General features: G+C 37.4%; 1 protein-coding gene across 5 annotated transcripts in view; it reads right to left on the bottom strand.

Moving 5' to 3' along the window:
- The window catches only part of CCDC50 (coiled-coil domain containing 50), a 72,722-nt gene that overhangs the window by 10,332 nt on the left and 39,801 nt on the right, over positions 1-22,589 (bottom strand). For all 5 annotated transcript variants that reach the window (XM_084990717.1, XM_013982294.3, XM_003132590.7 and 2 more), the window contains exons 5-10: positions 21,514-21,631; positions 16,307-16,834; positions 7,934-8,049; positions 7,467-7,511; positions 7,256-7,360; positions 4,933-5,012 (exon numbers count right to left, since the gene is read on the bottom strand). In XM_084990717.1, coding sequence (XP_084846843.1) covers positions 4,933-5,012; positions 7,256-7,360; positions 7,467-7,511; positions 7,934-8,049; positions 16,307-16,834; positions 21,514-21,631 — 992 coding nt within the window. The remainder of the gene's footprint in view (positions 1-4,932; positions 5,013-7,255; positions 7,361-7,466; positions 7,512-7,933; positions 8,050-16,306; positions 16,835-21,513; positions 21,632-22,589) is intronic.

Genomic DNA, 22,589 nt, shown 5'->3' with positions numbered 1-22,589 from the left:
CTAACCAACAGCACCCTCTACCCCACCTCCTGGCTACAAAAAAACAAATATTTTCTGACCACCTGACATGTGCGTGGGATTATGCTAAGAGCTAGAGAAACAAAGATTAATGAGATGTGTTCAGTGCCGTTAATGAGAACTATACTTTGTTTGGTAGGTTTTATAAAGAAAAAGAGAAATAAAAGGATAGAAGGGAAGAAAGTAAGGGAGAGAGGGCAGCAGGTCAGAAGGGAGGATGGAGAGAGAACACTGGTGGGGAGGAAGGATAAATAAGGAGTTCGAGATTAACATAAACACACTAGTGTATATAAATTAATCAACTAGGACCTACTACATAGCACAAGTAATTCCACTCAAATTCTGTCATAACATATATGGGAAAAGAAACTGAAAAAGAATAGATATCTGTATATGCAGAACTGAATCACTTTCCCGTATATCTGAAACTAACACAATGCTGTAAACCAATTATACCCCAGTATAAAATAAAAGTTAAATTTAAAAAACTCCATAAAATTCAGAGCAAAGTTCCTTACACCACTAGGTGGCAGAGTAGAGCTTAGAGAAGGAAAGGGCAGTAATACATTTGCACTCTCACGTCAAAACAAAAACTAAAAAACATTGGGAAATTTTTAATACTCCAAACGTTTTACAATTTTAATTATATAACAGAGTTTTACAAACAGTTGGCATTGATTAACGATGTATAAGAAAATCTCTCCTTTTTTTTTTTTGGTTGCTGTTTTCCAAAGGTTTGCTCAAATTTTGCATTAAAGCTTGGAACCAGATGAGGTAAAGATTTGCTAAATATACAACCATGTTGTAGGATGTTTTACATAAATATACATTCTGGAATGCAAAAGCATTCTGAAATTTGGGAAGTTGTGGTCAGTTTGGTACAATGGGTTCTGTTATACAGGAATAAAGACAAGTGTTTTCAATTTCTCACCCCGACCCTAGCAGTAGGTCTCTCCTTAGGTAGTCAGTGTCTGGAAGAGGTCAGCAAGGGATACTTGTGTATCCACTGAGAACTCCGCTATGGACTCTACACACAGAGACGATCTCAATTACCTTTCAGGACAAGTGTGCAAGGTAGTTATCATCTACATATTTTAGAGTTAGATTAGCTTAGACCACATGTGATCTGTCCAAGTTCACACTATTGTCAAGTGGCAGAGCCAGCCTCAAACTCAACTGGACTTCAAAACCAGTGCTCTTAACTACTGTACTATATTCTGCAACACAGGTGTGTGTTTTCATCAGCAGCATTATCTGCATTCAAAACCTTACACACTGACATACACTCGCATAACATATTTTCAAATGGTATATGGCATATACTTTTATCCTTTCATACATTTTTACACACGTATGATTAATATGAGCATAGCAAACAACGTGATATTTTTCTTGTTTTCCTTTTTGAACCGTTTGTTGAAAAAATATTAGAAATTAAATAAGTGTTTTCCTTTCATTATCCACTGGCATTTATAATGCTCACCTTTAAAAGGTAACATAAGGCTTGGCAGGAAGAGTTGGGACAAAACAATCAATAACTCCAAGACTAAGAAAGTTAACTAAAGAAGTAACTTAGGCCCAAGAAAACAGAACTGGTAATCAGGGTGGCAGAATCTATTTTGTAGAAATTTTAATTATCCTCATTAGGCAATCGGAAACCATAGAAAAATAAGCCAAGTGGTGCTGTCAAAAAAACTCCCTGTTTACTGCCTCATTATCAACTCACCACCAAGGAAAGTGGTACTAAAGTATGAACTGAAGCACAGGGTGCCCACAAATCCTCTATGTTTCCCCAATAAGGATAAGCAAATCAATCTAGAATGCCCTCAGTTCTTTTGCTGCTGTGTTCAATTTTGGGGTACATGGAAAACAAAGCTTGGCTTACTGCTTCCAGCGGTCCCACCAAATTTTCTGTTGCACTGGATATAGCTGTTTCAAAGTTAAGGGTGTTCATATCCACAGCTGGAAAAATCTTGTTAGCTACTAGTTTGTTTTGTAGTTTTTGATATATTAGGGTATCTGTTTTCAATTGTTCCTATGAAATGATTTACATCTTTAAGCTTGTAATAAAGCCAAATATGCTTCAGAATTCAACCGGAAGTCATTGCTTCAAAAATCCCTCCTAGGGAGTGCGTGTCATGCCTCAGGGGGTTATGAACCAGACTAGCGTCCATGAGGATGTGGGTTCAATCTCTGGCCTCACTCAGTGGGTTAAGTATCGGGTGTTGCTGTGGCTGTGGTGTAGGCCTGCAGCTGTAGCTCTGATTCGACCCCTAGCCTGGGAACTTCCATATGACTTAGGCGTGGCCTTACGAAAGCAAAAAATAAATAAAAGCTGCCCTCCTAGACACAGAGACTAGGTTAGGTGTCTCCTTCTACTCTTCTAACAACCTGTACTTTTCATCTATAACATTCAACACAATCAAAATAATTATTTCTGCAATTGTCTGTTTAGATTGTAAATTTCATAAGAATAGAAAACAGTTTTTGTTGACTGATGCTCACTTGAGTTCTGAGCAGTTATAAGAGTGTTCAATAAATATTTGATAAATGAATAGGTGGAGACAAATATATTTCACATTCAGAAGAATAATGTAGGAACTAAGTAAGATTTACAAAATCCCTACATTTTCTAAGTGATAAATCCAAATAAAATACCAATTAATACTATTAATACAAAATACTATAGTTAACACAATTTGGAACTTGAGTTGAAAAATTTTCCAATTACAAAGAACTGGAATTAATTCAGATTGCCAACTGGTTCTCCATCTCCTCAGAGAGAGCATAAAAATTATAATGAGCAAAGAAAATGACTTCTGACTACCTCTATTACAAGCTTTAAATGACAATTTGTTCCCTATCTGCCACTATTATTACTGCACTGAAGCAATAAACATCTTGATCTAGGAAGTGCCGTGTTTCTCAATCCTTGAAACCATCTCTTTCTGTACAAATAGCTAACTCCAGTTCCACCAGGATTAAATGTGAAAGAGGAAACACGGATGCTAACCAGAAAGCACACACTGTGATATCAGTTGAATAAGATATCTATGACACAATAACAGGCTTTATGTTTTAATTATGAAAATATAGGTTTTATAAAATAGTAGTTTTTTTAAATTTAATTTTTGCTTTTTGGGCCGCACTTGTGGCACATGGAAGTTCCCAGGCTAGGGGCTGAACTGGAGCTGCAGCTGCTGGCCACAGCCACAGCAGGGCAGGATCCCAGCCGCATCTGCACCCTACAGCACAGCTCATGGCAATGTGGAATCCTTAACTCATTGAATGAGGCCAGGGATTGAACTCCCATCCTCATGAATACTAGTTGGTTCGGAACCCACTGAGCCACAATAAGAACTCCAAATTCGAATTCATTTTTGTTTTGTCACATATCATATCATCTTTCTGTAAATGACTTTTAAAGACAAATATTCCTCTCGAGTCAAAGACTTCAGTTCTACTACGCAGAGGCCACTTTTCACTCGTTTGCCATAGTGATTTTTAACATAGGATCATCTGGTTATTCATTCTTTCATTCTATCAAATGTTTTTAAGAGCATGTATTACATTCCAGAAACTTGTTTTCAACTTTAATAAATCCTTTAAGTAGCCATTCCAGACTGTTCTATCACATTTGCTGAAGTTTTAGTGTTCTAAAAAGCCCAAGGACTTTGAAGACTACATAATAACTTTAAAGATGATTTTAACTCCCTTGATTAAAAAAAGCATAATAAGTCACACCTATTTACCTACTGAGAACAGATCAGTTACTTTGATTTTACTTGGATGTTGCAGGGAGATGAATAAAGCTAAATTTTATGTAGGTCTAAAATTTGCTTTTAAAGACATCTGGCAGGTACTTAACTAAAAGCTTTAAGAAGAACCAATTTTATACAATTAGAAAGACTAACCTACACTACTGTTGCCCTAAAAGCTTTACAACCTGATATAATTTTCTGAAAGGTATTTATCTTCTTAAAACCCCTGGGTTTAAAAATAGACTATGGCTTTTTAAGGACACTAAATATATTCTCTTTAAGGAAACAAGTCTAGCACTTTAAGTGTGAGTAGTTAGTGGCAATAATCATGTATATTTTTCAGTGTGATAAAGTTTATGTTTTAATAATTAATAAATACATTATTAACAATCAGGATCAAAATACAAGGTTTCAACTACTTAGAGTTTTCAAAATGCCAGATTTAGTGTTACTTTTGTCTTTTCTATTTAATGTTCTCTCTTCCTATTCCAATCACATTTTCCTTTGAAAAGCAACAGAAAGCAATAAAGAAAAAAATAAAGGTTCCTTCCCCTGAGACTTATATGTTGACAATTCGAGGTAGAAAAACAGTAGTTGCTCCATAACCATGACCCATACTGCTTGAGAGAAGTTAGAAAGTATACATACCACAGACACAGCTATTTGATCTAGTGGGATTTAGAATAGTCTGCAATGACTCAAATGGGTATTTGCCTACGACTTGGAGACTCACACAGAAATGAATTTAGGCATGTGTAAATGTCAGGCACGCACCAATGTGACCATGAAACTCAGTAAAAATTTAAAACCTGGGATTTTACTTAGGAAAATGGTTACTCTCATTCCTTCTTAGCTTATGGCAGTCAATTCGGTGAATCCAGAGACAAGAACTGGTCCTAATATAAAGCACATCTTTTGTCCAATACCCCAGCTTCTGTAAAATTCCCCATCTTCCTGATCTGACTTGTTCAATCCAATTTAAAACTGGAAACAAAGCTTGAAAATAGCCCTTCAAGACTATCTTCGGTAAATAACAGTCTTGCAGATTTTTGGATCTCCTCTCCAAGGAACAAACACTCTACTCAGGCAGCTAACATGCCCTTACTTGCCCCCAAATCAAGTTCCTCACTCTCCTTTTCAGTTGTCATCTTACCGTGCTGGCCTGTCATTCTTAGAACGGTGAGGTTCATCACTTTCTTTTGACTTTGAGTGTGCTGATTTAGCGGTTTTGGGCTACAGAGGAAAAAAAAAAAAGGAAAAAGGAAAGAAAAACACACACATACAGAAAACAACAAACAGAGAAAGATTAGATTTATAAATTATCTAAATGATGCCAAACTTTCCTTTAGTAATTTCAGGTTGCTTACATCCAACTGAGCAACATACACTATTTTTAAATACAGCCCCTCAGACACAAAGAAATTCAGAGTCAGGAAGGTATGTTGCAGGCTGTCAGTGCAGCCAGAGGAGTGGGCTAAACACACAAAAAACATGCTCCCCGCCAGAGGTGTGCTTGGCCTCCCATTATTAACCCACACACTACAAGGCAGCTGACAACTGAGAAGAGCGGAACCCCATCCGGCCTTGGAGGGACAGACCCCTCCCCCAAATCCTCTGTTCGGCTCCTCTCTAAAGTAGCCAGATAATCATATCTGAGGAGTACATTTCCTGAGTGGTTTCACAGGCGAGGGAAAACCCCCACCAAATGGAAGACCCTAACTACTTCAAGATCATGAGCACACGGCCCCCAGGCAGACTGGAGTCTAAGGACTGATAACTGTTAACCTTTTGACACCACCCTGTTATCTCACAATCATCCAATCAAAGAACTGTGCATAAGCTGATCACATACCCTAAGACGTACCTCTGTCACCTGGCCTTTAAAAATGCTTTCCTGAAACCCACTGGTGAGTTTGGGTTTTTGCAGTCCTAACTGTCCAGGACTACTTGAACGGTGCATTACATCAAATACTGCATTTTCCTTCACCACAGCCTGGTGTCAATAAATTGGCTTCACTGCGCATGAGCAAGCAGACCCAAGTTTGATTTGGTAACAGAACTGGTGGATTTCCAGGGCCTATGACATCTAGCTTCAAGCTCTTAAACTTATTTCTGATCATCTAACTTAGGGAGGATCATTTTCAAGTCCAGAAACTACGGCATACTTCATGCCCACTTTTCCAGGACAGAAACTATTTTAGCATCAGTTACAGAATCTAGAAATGACAGAAGTCCTGATACTTGGCCTCCCTGCTCTTCCTTTCCTGATTCGTAATCTTAAAAATACCTACTCCATCATAGTTTGAGTTAACAAAGAACTGGAGTAACTCTGGGCAATTATTTGTACCTTAATTTGTGTTACAGAAGCATTTGGGAACTCTTCTACTAAAATGAAATATGTTTGTAAGGAAAAATCCTCAGTTACTAAGAAGGTAAAGAAGGGGGATAAGTATAATACTTAACATGGAAATAATACTTTCATTTGCTTTTTAAGACTGTCTTCATTCTCAAAACATATGCTGGGATTGTGATAGGACCAGAGGTCCATGGGAGGATTCTGTCTTGAGAGAGGGAGGGAGGGGGAGAACAGTGTTAAACATCAACCCTATCATGGATATGCACCCTGGCTGCACCCTTCCAGCATAGGACAAACTCTCCCTGAATGCCTTCACTGTATGAATTCTCACCCTTGCACCTGTGTTGTTTTTTCATTATGCATTTTCAGCCAGCTTGACCCCCTGTATTTGTTATCTGTCTTTAGTGTGTCTTCCTCTCTACATCATTATGAGGAAAATCTATCTTTGTCTTTCCCTGTACGTCCAGAGTGGTGCTTTGGGCACAGTCACTGTTAATGAGTAAGATCTGTTCAAATGAACTTGCAATCACTACATACAACAGTTAGATTACAGCAGAATGAACTGCAGTCTCTGGCTCCTTTGTCTACGATGTCTGATTAATGAGGGGAAGGTAACAGTTCAAGCTCATGCTAGACAGTCTCATAAGCAATGACTGCTGGTAATAAGAACAGTTGTCACTTTGCTATGCATCAAGTGATGTCAGAGCAGAGAGAGAGACAGCTGGTGCCTGATCAAGTAAGAAGGACAATACAAGCACACAGGGGAAGTCAAGAGAAGAGGAGACGGCCATGGTGGAAATTAAAGAGCATGTGAAAAGACTACATTTCCTATAAGGCAAGCAGAGTAAAATTAAGCTTGTTCATGACCAGAGGCACCTGCATCTCAGTTGGTCTTAAAATGGCGGGAATGAGGTTTTCAATCTTAGTAACTTTTTTACATAGGTTACTTTCAAGAATTCAATACGGTTTTTCACAGTGAAACAACTTTTACAATTCAAAATCACAAAGGCCATACAGATGATTTGGACACCCTAAATAGATTGTGAGGTTACCCTAAAAGAGAACTCCTCATTTCAGTTCTAATTTCATTTCTAATTAAAAACAAAGAGACAGACCCTACCTTCCACTCAGGGTCATGCTTTCTTTTGTCCAAAGATGATTTCTCCCGCTCCCTGGCTTTCTTGTAAGCTTTCTTTTCTTCAGCCATTAGAAGTCTAGCGATTTCCTAAACAAAATCCATGCAACATCACTGACAGCAATGTTGTAGGCAGAAGGTTACTGGGATATTTCCAAAGAATATGGGCTAAACAAATTAACTAACATGAACTCACCTCATCCTGGGCGACTTGAGCTGCTCTCATGTCCACCTGGATAGCCTATGGTATAGGAAATACAAAAAAGTATAATTTTATTAGAATCTATCCTGTCCATTAAAAAAAATTTACATAAAGATAAACTGGTATTTGAAACTAGATGTGATTAACATCCCTGAAGTTGATAATCAGTATACTTCCATTGGTCAGAGCAGGGTCTATTTTTATCAAATTTTAGAGCAGATTCCTAGGAAATGATCAGAACTCTATAAAGGAGACACAGGAATATGGGGATTCTGTTGCTAAAGTTTATTCAGCAAGTAAAACTGCTGGATACTCTATTTCTATTGTCCTGATTTTTCTACCCCTAAAGAAGGTATCGGTTTCTCAACAAACAGAGGAATATAATGCCTATTACATAATGTCAAGATTGATTCAATTCACAAAAACCTACTGATTCACCTAAAATTTTAAAGTTTGCTCACCAAAATTTCTTCTTCTTGCAGTTTTCTGGCAATTTCAGCATCGGACCATTCCTGATCCCTGTGGGTCACTCGTGAGGGAGTAGAGACAGTGTCTTTCATTACTCTGGGTTTCACTCCTAGAAAAAACCCGGTGTAATAAGGCAACTGAGTGTGTTCTCCGAAAAGTGGCAAAATTTAAGATAACAAAGGTTTTTTTTCAATATCTAAAAATGACAATACCACCTCCACTCCAAAATGCAGTGTAGAGTGCACTTGAAATAATTGTACCCTCTAGTCATGGAAGAGAGGTGATACAGATAATCCACATATTTAAACAAAGTTTCCCACCCAAACCTACTTGGTATAAACTTCCCTCTCACACAGCTTCTTTAATAGTAGAAAATCATGCAAGGATCTGTAAGTGAGGCTTTTGCAAAATAGGAAGTGAAAAAAGATTAAGTCACTAAACTAAAAAGAATTTACAGAAAAGTAAATAAGTTAGTTGGAGGTTTAAAGAGACTAAGCTATCAAGGCTTGGAGGAGAGGAGAAGCTTCCCACCTTTTTGCCTCTGCCTTGCACACCTTACTTCAAAGAGAAACAGCATCAACTGGGAGTTATGTGACAGTACCTATTAACCAGCTGGTGGCCCTGCCACAGCTTCTGCTCTGATGGTCACCAAACCCACTTGCTTTAGATGGTTCCTATAGCTCTGATCATTTTAATGTTGCCAAATTTTAGGGAAGATATACCCTAAGTGAAGTATCAGCACAGTGACCTTAGAGTTCCATTCCTTTGAGAAGAAAGGAACATGGACACTGGTAGGGAATTTTGAAATTTTATAAGAGCATATATTCTCTTTATAAGTTTTAATTAACTGGTAAATGTTAATGGTTATTCCAAAATTGTGGGATTTCCCTCTTTGTATCCTTTATAAATTACAAGTATTCAACAACGTGAATATCTTATATTAAAAAATAATAAAAATTTTGGGAATTCCTGTCGTGGCTCAGTGGTTAATGAAACCGACTAGGAACCATGAGGTTGCGGGTTCCATCCCTGGCCTTGCTCAGTGGGTTAAGGATCCGGCATTGCTGTGAGCTGTGGGGTAGGTTGCAGACGCGGCTCGGATCTGGCATTGCTGTGGCTCTGGTGTAGGCCGGCGGCTACAGCTCCAACTGGATCCCTAGCCTGGGAACCTCCATATGTTGTGGGAGAGGCCCTAGAAAAGGCAAAAAGATAAAAATAAATAAATTAATTTTAAAAAATTAAAAGTAATAAAAATTTTAATGAAGAAGATCAACCATCTGGAATACTGACTTTCAGTAATCAGATTACTGAAGGGAGAAAGAAAATTTACTCCTAGTTGCCTATTTCTTCACATTAGTGGTTCTCAATCATATCTATACATTAAAATACTTTGGGGCGCTTTAAATACATATGACATCTTTGACCCAAACCCCTGATATTCTAACAGAAATACCCTGGGTGAGATCTGGCTTTGTCAGTTTGTTTTAAATCCTACCAGTTGATTCTTAATTGCAATTATCATTGGAACTACTAGTTGAGTGTATTATGTCTATCAAAGTTACTGTACATGAAAACAATTTTTATCAAAATGCCTCACCACATGATTCACTTGCTTTAAACAAAACAGGGAAAACAACAACAACAACAACAAGTAAATTCTGGACAAATGAAGAGTTTAAAAGTTATCTGGTGAAGCCTCTTAGAGCTTAAACCTAGCTTTGCGGTAAATCCAAAAGCCAGAGAATCATCTGCCTTTTCACAAATAAAGTCTACTAAACATGGCTTTCTTAGTTTATTTAGGTCTATGAGTACCTGATTACCTAGAACACAGAATCCACTTCAATTTCACATCATCTCTAGAGCTACTAAATCTTATGAGGGGCTGGGCTGGTTTTAATGCAGATTTGAGTGATCTGGGACAGTCAGGAAAGGTGGGATACTGCCAGGAGTAGATAAACCTCCGTGAGTTATGATTAGCTTGGTCATAACTAGAAGGGAATATTTCAGGGAAAAGGAGATGAAACTAGATAGGGAAGTTGGCATTGGGAAAAGTCAGTGGACAAGGTAGGCTGCTATATGCCCGTCTACAGAAGAATGACATTTCCACGAGCAGGCCAAAGCCTAGCTGAGGATGACCGGAGAGATCACACTTAGGCTTGCTCCTTCAGTTTTGCCACTGGAAAAAGAAACAGAGTGGAATGTGCTCAGATTTTGAGAACTAAACTTTTTCCACTTATTCCTCCTCCTCCTCTACACCACAAAATTAACTAAGAAAATATTTTGCTTTAATATCAATCAAAGATACTTGGAAGGCATTCAAATGAAATGGTCAAATGAAGAGTTTTAACTGGTTTGACAGGATGATAAGACTGTGTGAACTCTTGGCAGTTAAAAAGAGAATGACACGTAGATTAATGGAACAAAACAGAGATCCTAGAAATAATCCCAATGTGTATATGGTCAATTAATTTATGGCAAAGACGACAAGAACACACAATGGAGAAAGGGCAGTCTCTTCTATGAATAGTGCTGGGAAAACTGGACAGTTACATGCAAAAGAATGAAACTTGATGACTAACTTACACCACATACAAAACTAACTCAAAATGGATTAAAGACTTGAACATAAGACTTGAAACAATAAAACTCCTAGAAGAAAGCATAGGCAGTAAGCTTTCTGACACTGACTTGGAGATGAGTTTTTAGATTTGGCTCCAAAAGCAAAAGCAACAAAAGCAAAAATAAGCAAGTGGGACTAAATCAAACTAAGAAGCTTCCTCAGAATAAAGGAAATCATCAACAAAATGAAAAGGCAAGCTACAGAATGGGAGAAAATATCTGCTAATCACAAACCACAAAGGGCTAACATTCAAAATATATAAGGAATTCATACAACAAACCAGCAAAAACACAGTCTGATTAAAAAATGGGCAGAGGATTTGTATAAACATTCTTCCAAAGAAGGCATGCAGATGGCCAACATGTACATGAAAAACTGCTCAGCATCGCTAATCATCAGGGAAATGCAAATCAAAACCACAATGTGGTAGCACACCTCACATCTGTTAAAATAACCACTATCAAAAAGGCAGGAAACAACAAATGTTGGTGTGAATATGAAGAAAAGGAAACCCCTGTGCACTGTTGTTGGGAATGTAAATTGGTGCAGCCACTATGAAAAACAGTATAAAAGTTCCCCCCAAAATTAAAAAAAAAATTAGAACTACCATATGATTCAGTAATTTCATTTCTGAGAATTCATCTGAAGGAAATGAAAACACTAACTTGAAAAGATACACACACCCTGCGTTTACTGAATTATTATTATTTACAATAGCCAAGACATGGAAACACTCTTAAGTGTCCATTGATGGGTAAATGGATAGACACACATATACATAGAGGTATATTACTCAATAATAATGAAAAAATTAAATATTGCCATTTGTGACCACAGAATTGCAAGGCATTATGCTAAATGAAATAAGTCAGAGAAAAGCAAATACTACATGATTTCACTTGTATGTGGAAGGCAAATACTATATAATTTCACTTATCTGTGGAATCTAAAATAAAACAAAGCAATAGAAATAAAAGCAAAAATAAACCAACGAGACCTCATCAAGTCGACAAGCTTTTGCACAGCAAAGGAAACCATAAAAAAACTCAAAAACACAACTTAAAGAATGGGAGAAAATAGTTTCAAATGATGCAACTACAAGGGCTTAATCTCTAAAATATACAAACAACTTACACAACTCTACAGCAAAAAAGCCAACAACCCAATGGAAAAATGGGCAAAAGACATGAATAGACATTTCTCCAAGGAAGATATACAGATGGCCAACAAGCACATGAAAAAATGCTCAACATCCCTGATTATTAGAGAAATGCAAATCAAAACCACCATGAGATACCACCTCACACCAGTCAGAATGGCCACCACTAATAAATCCACAAATAACAAATGCTGGAGGGGGTGTGGAGAAAGGGGTACCCTCCTGCACTGTTGGTGGGAATATAAGCTGGTACAGCCACTATGGAGAACAGTATGGAGGCACCTTAGAAAACTATACATAGAACTACCATATGACCCAGGAACCCCACTCTTGGGCATATATCTGGACAAAAATTTCCTTGAAAAAGACACATGCACATGCATTTTCATTGCAGCACTATTCACAGTAGGCAAGACATGGAAATAACCCAAATGTCCATCGACAAATGACTGGATTAGGAAGATGTGATGTATACACACACAAACACAAAATGGAATACTACTCAGCCATAAAAGAACAAAATAATGCCATTTGCAGCAACATGGATGGAACTAGAGACTCTCATACTGAGTGAAGTAAGTCAGAAAGAGAGAGACAAATACCATATGATATCACTCATATCTGGAATCTAATATACAGCACAAATGAACCTTTCCACAGAAAAGAAAATCATGGACTTGGAGAATAGACTTGTGGTTGCCAAGGGGGAGGGGGAGGGAGTGGGGTGGTTGGGGAGCTTGGGGTTAATACATGCAGATTATTGTCTTTGGAATGGATTAGCAATGAAATCCTGCTGTGTAGCCCTGAGAACTATGTCTAGTCACTTATGATTGAGCAAGATAATGGGAGAAAAAAGAATGTATACATGTATGTGTAACTGGATCACCATGCTGAACAGTAGGAAAAAAATTAATATATTGGGGAAATAAAAAAAAAAAATAAAACAAAACAAAAACCGAAATCCTGAGCTCAGAGATACAAAGAACCGTTCCTTGGTTGCCAGAGGAGGGGTTGGGGTCTTGGGCAAAATGTACTGAAGGGAGTCATAAGGTACAAACTTCCAGTTATAAAATAAATATGTCATGGGCATGTAATGTACAGCATGGAGACTATAAGTATTATAATACATATTTGAAAGCTGCTGAGAGAAGAGATCTTAAAAGTTTTCATCACAAGGAAAAAATTTTTAATTATGTATGGTGTTAGATGTTAACTGGACTTACGGTGGTGATCATTTTGTGGATGCAATACATACAAATATACACTTGAAACTAATATAATGTTATATGCCAGTTTTACCCTTATAAAAACAAACAGTTAAATTCTGAGGTATTATCTCAATATCAGGTCAAATATTTAGAGGGAAAAAGAAGAGTTTATTTGAACTTGATATGTCCTTGGAACTTGTGTGTCTTATAAGTAGAAAATTTCTATATCCTGGAATATCAGATTTCTGGACTGACAGTACTGCGCACTAAATGTAATATCCTCTATACCAAAGGTAAAAAGAACTTCTGTAAGTGTGTAAGAAAGAACCTAAATACAGTGTAAGGCTGTCATTACAGAAAACAGAGATGTTCTAAAAAGTTATTAAACACAGTTTACTCAGAGATTAACAAAACATCTGTCTTCATTTTGGTAGCCTAAGCATAATCTGCAAACTAACTTTCAAAAAACTCAGGTAAGCCCCATTTTTAACAGTTTCACATTTTTTTTTTTTTTCTTCTTCTTAGGGCTGCACCTGTGGCATACAAAGTTCCCAGGCTAGGGGTCGAATTAGAGTTGCAGCTGTGGACAATGCCACAGCCATAGCCACAGCCACAGCCACAGTAGATCCAAGCTGCATCTGCGACCTACACCACAGCTTGCTGCAATGCCAGATGCTTAACCCACTGAGTGAGGCCAGGGATTGAACCTGCTGAGCCACAACAGGAACTCCCTCATTCATTTTTTAACTCAAATTCTTGCTTGTCTTTTTCAGTTCATCATTCACCAGTCTGAGGACACAAGACCTCCCTCAATAAACACAAGCAAAGCAAACCTTTAAAGAAATTGTAATAAAGTAAGATAAAATTTTTAAAAGTACTGTATTTAAGACAAACTAATCCCAAGCTTGGAATAAGGTAATACGGTGACACAAATTCAAGAGTATTTTATACTAAGCCAGCCTGACACTTGGGGAATGTCATAGCAGAATAGTATGTTATGGTTCTGAGAGGTTGGAAGTTAACCTGCAGAAAATTAATAAGCTATCACAATTTAATAGCTCAATAGAGATGTTACCCTCAAAGGTGGTTTGGTTTTACTGCCCTTTAGAAAGTTAACCAAACTTACATTTAGTTCAGCAATTTTATTCTATATTCCTTTTTCAACTGATTATAAAATCCTGTCCTGCAAATCAATGCTCTTAGAACTAGCTCTTCGTTGCCCTGCTAGTTTCTTTGTTATTAAGTTAAATAAAACTTTGGCCTATGTTAACAACTTTGAGAATTGTACTTTTATTTTTGGATATTTGGCCAAACCCACAATATACAGAAGTATGCAGGCTAGGAACTGAATTCAAGCTGCAGCTGCAGCTGCAGCAATGAGGGATCCTTAAGCCTCTGGACTGAGCCTGGGATAGAATCCACACAACAGAGACACACTGCCAGATCCTTAACCCACTGTGCCACAGCATGAACTCCAAGAATTGTACTTTTAGAACAGCATTAGTAGAAACCAGTACTTAATAATTATTTTAATGTAGTCTTCTGCCTTACTAGGGTTGGGGGGGTGGTCACAATCAAATGTTTACAGGGACTACATAGGTAAAATTTGCCAAGTAAGTTGAATACAAAATGACAGACAGTAGCAGCTGTATTACAGCCACTTTAGTACCTGCCTAGCCACATTGTTTTTTAAACCTTACTGCTATTAAAATAAAAGAAATAAAACATTTGCCTATGAATCCAGTAGTAGGGTTGTGTGAGTCAGTGTTTATTTCCTATTAGTTCCACCCTTTCTAAGCCTGTTTAAGATACCTTCAAGTATAACTAAAAGCCATAGGGTTAAGCAGCTCTCAGCACACTTTTAAAATCAGATTCACAGAATCATAGATGTAGAGGTCGATGCAATCACTGTTCCTCCCCAATACCTTTTGGACTCCAACATGTCTTTCTAAACCTGGGCAGAGTGTAACTTACTCATAAAGAGTGATCTTACTCCAGGTAGATCATACCACTTCATTATTGCCCTGCAGCTCTTTGTTCAAAGTCTATCTAACTTGCAATTGTTTCTTTACATATACAGCTGCTTGGCTTGACTCATAAACCTTCTGAGGCTCAGATCCAAGCATATATCCCCCCAAACATAAAGCCTGAGGCAAGAATATTTGTGGCAGATACTTATATGGCTTGCTGAACTGAATTTTCATTTTCTTTATCACCAAGTCCTTTAAAAACTTAAAACAAACATGACAGAGATAACATGATAGGAAGAACCAAAAGAATCAACTTGAACCCACAGCCTAGAAACCACTTTCCAGACCAGAGGTGGCTGGGCAACAGTATAGAAGAAAGTTGAGTAGAGTCACCTCCTTGGTACTTTTCCCAATAAACCCTGCATCTCGGTGAAACTTCCATTAGAGCAAAACAGAATCAGGGAGATGAGTATGGTCTAAGGAAACTACCAGATAGTGTAGCGCTATGACCTGCAGTGGGACAGCCATGCGGCAAACATCACAGCGGCAGTTTCCAGACAAGATGAGAGAGAGAACCATGACTGTGTCAATGATGGACTTCAGAGGCCTCAGGGAAGCCGGAAACTTGAGGCTCACGTCTAACATTCACCTCATTCCTATACAAACACCAAGAACTTACCTGATATTGGCACTTCAGAACACCAACTGTAGAGTTAAGAGTCGAAGAAGGTTAAAGACAGGAAGCAACTCAAGGCAGTCATTTTCAAACTTGAAGTACCTAAGAATCACCTCCAGGTTTGAAACAAGCCCAAACTGCCAGGCCACTCTCCAGAGACGGTAACGTAGAAGACCCAGAAATCTGCATTTTTAGGAAATAGCTCAGCTGATTCTGATGAAAACAAACCACAATTCGAAAAATGCTGTCTCAAGAAATTGCCTATCCAATCTCTCACTTTACAGATGGGAAAAATGAAGTCAAGAAAATCTAGTACTTCCAGCCCTGCTGTCTTCTAGTTAGGCAAATACTATGAAGGTGGTATCACCAGGCCTTCTGGGTTCACAGAATTACAAGCAGAAATTCAAGAGCACCGATTTGGTAACAGAATCTCTGATGCATGGTTTTGATGAATTAAGAACTCTATCCAGGATGGGAACCTCCTGTGCAATCTGGGACTGGAAGAACCTCATAAGGAATTAGTTGTATTAGGAGGAAGAAGGGAAAAGGTAGATATTTTCCTTCTTGAGATTTTGGATTAAGTGAATACTTTTTATTTGGCTGCAGGATTTATTCCAAAGCCATGAACACCAACGAGAGAAAGAACAGTTTGCTTAAGATGCTTATTATAAATATACCTGTTTCTAAGTACATACATGCTACCAGGACTTCCAAAGAGACTATCCTTCATTACCTGGGTCATGGAGCTGGAACCGCTCCTCACTCTCTGAGAAGGGCCGAGTCCTTGGCCTGTGTTTCCTTTCTCTGTGCACCCCTTGCCCATGGTCCCTCCCATATACAGCTTCCTTGCAGGGAAGCCCTGCTTTCTGTGAGGACTTGGGAGAAAGTCGGTCTTGGTGCCGTGCATGTTTCTCCCCACTCCGAGTTCGATGGCTATGGTGAGCCTCCCAGTCATCCGATTCGGTGCTCAGAAACACCTCACCACTGATCCTGGGAAGAGGAGGTCTCTGGAGCTTCTCAGGACCAGGCTGTTTCCTTTCAGGCTGCTCAGTGTTCATCGGGGGATCGTCTCTCACTTTACCCAAGCTAGATGACGACAGAGGTTTCTCTGATGGACACTGCTCTTCCAGTTCTTCCAAGTTCTCCTGAGGACGTTTGCATTTCTCCTTCCTCTGCTTCACAGTCTTCTCCTCGCTTTGGAGTCTACAAGACCTTGAGAATCCAGAACCCAACTCCCTTGCCCTCCTTGACCGTGGGTGGTCTGAGTGGAGGTGGAGGAATGTGAAAAATAGAAATGCAGGTTAATGTAATGAGAGTATGAACTCACTACATGAGAGAGACAGGGCCCAAATTTAACATCTTTTAAAATGCAGAAGACAAATTTTTCAACTTAACAAATTGAAAAGAAGGGGTGAGCTTTTACTGGCATGTTCCATACAAAAATGAAGGATTCCGGGGACACAGCCAAAACGGCAAAACTAAAATGAATTTAAGTCAGATAACTTAAATCTGAAAGAAAAGCTTGATTGTGATTAGGGCAGAGTTAACAGAGCACTTTAATATTTGCCAGTAACAAAAATTCTGGTCGTGAAATGTTCGATTCTGTTTATAAAATCAATTTGGAACTAGTGTATGGGGGGAAAGTGAGAGTTGAGAGAGTCAGAAAACGGAAGAACTAAGTTTTGTGATTCCAGTCAGAGACCTTCAAATAGTCGTATTGGAAATAACAATAACTATGTATCAGGATGTTGCTAGTTTCTCTTTAGTTCAGAGAGACGTTTCACAGATTTTACTTTCCCTCTATCCTCTCCCCTTGGGCGGCCAGAGTAAACATGCCCAGCATATTACTATTCGGTGTGGAAGAGGATGGAGCACAGGAGAATTTTAAGTGAGTCAATGACCCTGTTGTCTTTGGATAACTCTGCTCCTAATCTTACTTGAAGATTTGGCAGCAGAAAAAAATTAAAAAGCGATGCCAGAATGGAATACATAAAAAGGAGTCACTTCCTAAGTACATGTCAAAAAAACTTTGTGATACTTACTCTGTGTATAAAAATATTATATATGCTTAGTATACAAGTCCCTAAGTTTAACACAAACTTCAAAAACAGCACATGGATGGGTGCTTTTTTGTCAGGTCTCATTTAGGAACAAGCAAACTATGAAAATAAGGGAAGTAAATTAACAAACCATAGTGCAAGAGCATATTTATTTTAACATTTTCTAAGACTTTTACTACACTTGCGAAATAAGAAAAAGAAATCTTAACTCCATGGAAAATTGCTAAGACAGCCAAAGTTCTCTGCTGGAATTAGCTACTGGCTGAACTACATTTGAAACAGTGATCCTAATTTGATGGGATGTGGTTTTTGTTTTTGTTTTTTAAATCGACTATACGTTTTCTCAGTTATTAGGGTTCTGTTTTTTATTTGATTCGATTTTCACGTTTTTTGCTAAAGTTTGTTATTGTTAATCTAATGAAGGAATAGAGGAACGGGAGATAAGTGCTAAATGCATCACTGATGCCGTAAGCTTCCACTCAGAACTTCAAATTGTCTTCTCTTGAGCTTTCCAGAAGAAAAAACAAGTCTGTAAAGTATCTTCACAATTTTACAGTAAAATTTATTTTTTACATAAAGCAAAATAGGACAACTACTCTCTGTAATAAAAAAGTATCTACTCTTTTAAAGGTACTTTAAAACTATTATTTTAAGTGTCTCTTCACAACTGAGAAAAAGAATCAACTCACTACTGCTATGAATTAATTTGATACCACAACCAGGTAACAGGGGTTTAGTGTTAACACCAATGTTCCTACACAGATTTAGAGCAGGGAGGCCTGCCCTTAAACCCAAAAAGAAAGAAGACAGGTTTTGTTTTCGACTTGATCTGTGAAGTTATGATTGTTTGTTTGTTTTTATTTTTAATTCTTTCTAAAAAGGTAACATATATTAGTGGTTTTACTTTAGGAAAGTATGTTTCAAGAATTAGAACAGAGTTGTCACTATATTTCGCAAAGCTGATAGGAAAAATATCTATTGCCTAGATCACTCATGATATCTTTAAACCTAGGAAAGGAAAAAAAAAAAAAGGATGGGGTGGAGGAATCTGTTTAAATCCTTTAAAACCCCATCTAATTAAGGACTGACACTTTCATGTTTCTTGAAACCAAGTTACTTGGCAAATATAATTAAATTCCTTACAGCCAATGTATACATATATATGTGTGCCTGTGTATCTATGTACATGCACAGTGTGTATCTACATAGACATATACAGAAACACAGGCACGCATATATATGTAACATTTTATTTGCGTGTCTCCATGTTTATCTTTCAAAATAAGATGATTTTTGTTTAGACAGACAAAATACTATGTAATACACACATATTACATTGATATACATATAAATGATACCTATTAGAGATTATGAATCTTCACAAAAATTACATTTTTGAATCTTCTCAACATCCACGTGAAGGATGCATTTTTTAGAATCTCCAATTTACAGATGAGAAAAAGGCCTAGAGGGGTTATAGTAGATAACTTCTTTAACATTACAATTTTTCCAAGGAAGGGATGAAACTTAAATCAAGGTCTTCTGACTCCAAAGACCATGACTTAAAAACAAAAATCACTAATATGCTTGCAATTCAGGTTAAGTGGCTTTGAAAGAAAAACATGGATTCATAAATGAAAAAGATCTCATTTTATATCTCAGCATCTCAGTTGATATAAATCTGATAGATGTTTTAGATAATTTCAAATTTGTAGGAAATCTATAAATGATTATTTTAAAAAGATTAACTTATTAAAGTTTAAGTAAATGAAAGCTAAAACGACCACTTCTATAATGATTTGCTGTGATTATTATGTAAGACAGACAAAAATCATATGGCACATAAAGATAGGAAGCACAATTAAAGATCCCTTATGTGTTGGGAAAGGACCGCTGCAAAGAACACAAGGATGCTTAGCAAATAGGAGCTGGACTGCAATGTGGTTTCTGTCGACTCAACCTGATCTAACTCAAAGGCATATCAAGGAAGATCACATGTTCGGCAATACTGTCTCCCAACAACAACATGGCTGTAGAGAAATTCCAATAGTACTTTACACACACACACATACACACACACACACACACACTCTCTCTCTCTCTCAGGAGGTCACTGTGTTCAATTCCCACCTCCCTACCCACAACTCCACAGAAAAGTAGCACATAGGCCTTTCTCTGTAAGTTTACAAAAAGCAGTTAAATATAGATTTTAAACTATTTCAGGTGTCCCTGAAAATTCAGTGAATCCTTAACATAGTCTTGAGAGATGAATCAGGATGACAGCACTCTAGTTGAAACAAGCAGATTTGAGTCCCCATTCTTCAGGTCAGTATAAGGTTTTAACAGAGGAATGCTAATATCAGTACTCCAGTGTACTGATACTTACTACCCTAAGGTAGTAATTACTTACTACCCTAATGTTTTGAGACTCAAAAGTTTAGAAGTTAATTTTATTTGCAATGAACATGCCTTCAATGCAGAATTACAAATGAGAACAAAAAACACCAGATCATGTTTCTAAGTTTTTTTTTTTTCTTTTTCTTTTTGTTGGCCACACCATATGGAAGTTCCCAGGCCAAGGAGTGAATTGAGCTGCACAGCTGTGGCAACTCTGGATCCTTAACCCACTGTACCACAGTGGGAACTCCATATTTCTAAGATTTTAATTAAAGCTGACAAGTAACTCTTTACCCTTTGACCTCTAGTACAGAAAAATACGGCAATAATGTTTCCTTTTAAAATGGATGTACCGCATATATTTGACGAGAAAAACCATCATAAGAAAAATGACTATCAAAAAAAAAGAGCTGAGCATTTTGCACATGGAAGAACACACCAAGCAATAAACAGAATCAACTTCTTTACTAATTGTGTCATAGACCTGAGCTCTATGGATTGTGATAAATTTAGAATGTGACTGCAATATTGTATACAAACTAGAATAATCCATTTACCTGTATATAACATATCCCATTCTGCTCGAAAATACCTACTTACCTTTTATAATGAAATTATTGAAAGGCAATCAGTAATTAATTTTCACGGGACTTGAGGATTATGGACCTTTAAAATCTTTACTCTCTAGAACTGCCTTTAGATTTCATTTAGGGAGTATCCTAAGCATAGTCTCCAAGCTGAACTACAATAAATACTGGCACCGAAAACTACAGGAAATGTTTTCCCTTTGATAGATCTTTAAAAAAGACTGAACAATATTTGCAAATACTCATTTCCCAACACACTTTTAAGATAAAGAATCCCACCACCACAAGTGCCACCACCATACCAGCACCACCACCACACTGCAAAAGCAGGTACTAGAGAAGGGACTTCTCTGTTTCAGAAATTTTTCTATATGATAATTAAACATCAAAGGAAGCATCAAGAGCAAAAAATGAACAAAGATTCTTAAAATTTAATTTTGCCATCAGCAGGCTAACACATTGGGCGAGGTTTAAAAGATAAAAAGCATAGAAAAAAAGCTTTGTTATCTAGTAATTGATATATGCTGTACCTCCTTTAACATTTGTTCCCCTTTGCTGCTTCAAACAGCACTGCCCAGACATCCTTGAGAAAGATCAAGGCCAGAGACTTATCTGCCATTTTTCACACCCCTGTTTATGTGTCTGGAATGTAAGGCAGCATTCTGAGTAGCAACAATGCAAAAGAATGCATGCTAAATCTTGCTAAAATGTATTCAAGTTTTAACAGCCATAAAAACGGCTCTGCTCATCCAAGTAAAGAATAGATTTTTCATTAGATAAGGAAAAATCCCACCACAAATCTAAAGGGGCCCTAGGGTCACTTTACAGACAAATTTAAACAGGTGCCTTGCAATTGAGTCTAAGGCTAGAGTAGATCGTGATGTAGAAATTGTTACCTCCATCTTCGTAATAGTAACTGTCACCATAAGCATTGGCTCCAGAGGCCTCCGGAAAGTGTTTCTTTCGCTTTTTCTCTTCCTGTAACTCCTTTTCTTGCAAGAGTCGAGCTATGTCCTGCAAATATAGAGAGAACAAAAATAAATATTACGAGAGAATGAACAAACTCCATACAGTGACCATAAAGGTCAATGGTTTGACATTCCAATGGCAGGCTGTTGTGGGCTCTGCCAGACTTTCTAGCATTAAACTCATACTCTCAAATACCACAAATAATTGCTCAACAGGAGTGGCACAATGTCCAGATGAGGGGGGGGAAAGGTTTTTTTTTTTTTTTAAACTGAAATTTAAATCTAAATCACTATGAAGATACTCAAATGTAGTATTCCTTAAGCTGGCAATAGGACAGAATTTTTAAAATACTTATTTGTGGGCCCTTTTTCCAAAATGATGATTTATTAAGTCTGAATGAGGGAAAGTGCCATAATTTATAAAACTTTATAAACTGTATTTACAACTTAAAAACATTTTTAAAATAATCTTTCAGTTGATTGTGATTTAGCTTTGCAGTAGAGAACCACTATCTTAACTAAAAAAAGAGAAAAGAGTCTTCCTTCCATCTCCCCTCTGCTTCATCTCTGGGCAAGTTTTCAGCCATTACTGAGTGATGAATAAACATTCTGACCCTGTCCCCTAAAAGATTACCATCTTTCAATGAAAATACAGGTAAATACAGAGAGCTACAATACAAGTAAATTATAAATGCCTCAGAAAAAAGAGGGTTAAAATGTCCATGGGAGCACAAAAGAGTGAATACTATTTCTGCTTAAATTAATTAGTTTAAGCCTTTATATTTATGTTAGGTTTTGAACAAAGACCTGGATTCCAATAGGCAGAGGAAAAAGAGAAAACAATATCAGCAAAGTTATAAACATTTTAATGGGCATTAGTCTAGGGTACAACCAATAGTCCAATAAGAACATAGGATGTGGGGTATTACAGAGAAAGATGAAGCTAGAAAAACAGTCAGAGGCTCTACCACAGGCATCCCTTGCAGACAATATTAAGAAATCTG

The sequence above is a fragment of the Sus scrofa genome, chromosome 13 (genome assembly GCF_054392235.1).
Source record: "Sus scrofa isolate SSC_HxYL_T2T_F1_AM1 chromosome 13, Sscrofa_HxYL_maternal_Yorkshire_Landrace_v2.0, whole genome shotgun sequence".
Classification (NCBI taxonomy): Eukaryota; Metazoa; Chordata; class Mammalia; order Artiodactyla; family Suidae; genus Sus; species Sus scrofa.
The sequence above is the reverse complement of the archived record's forward strand: the minus strand, read 5'-3'. Positions and strand labels throughout refer to the sequence as shown.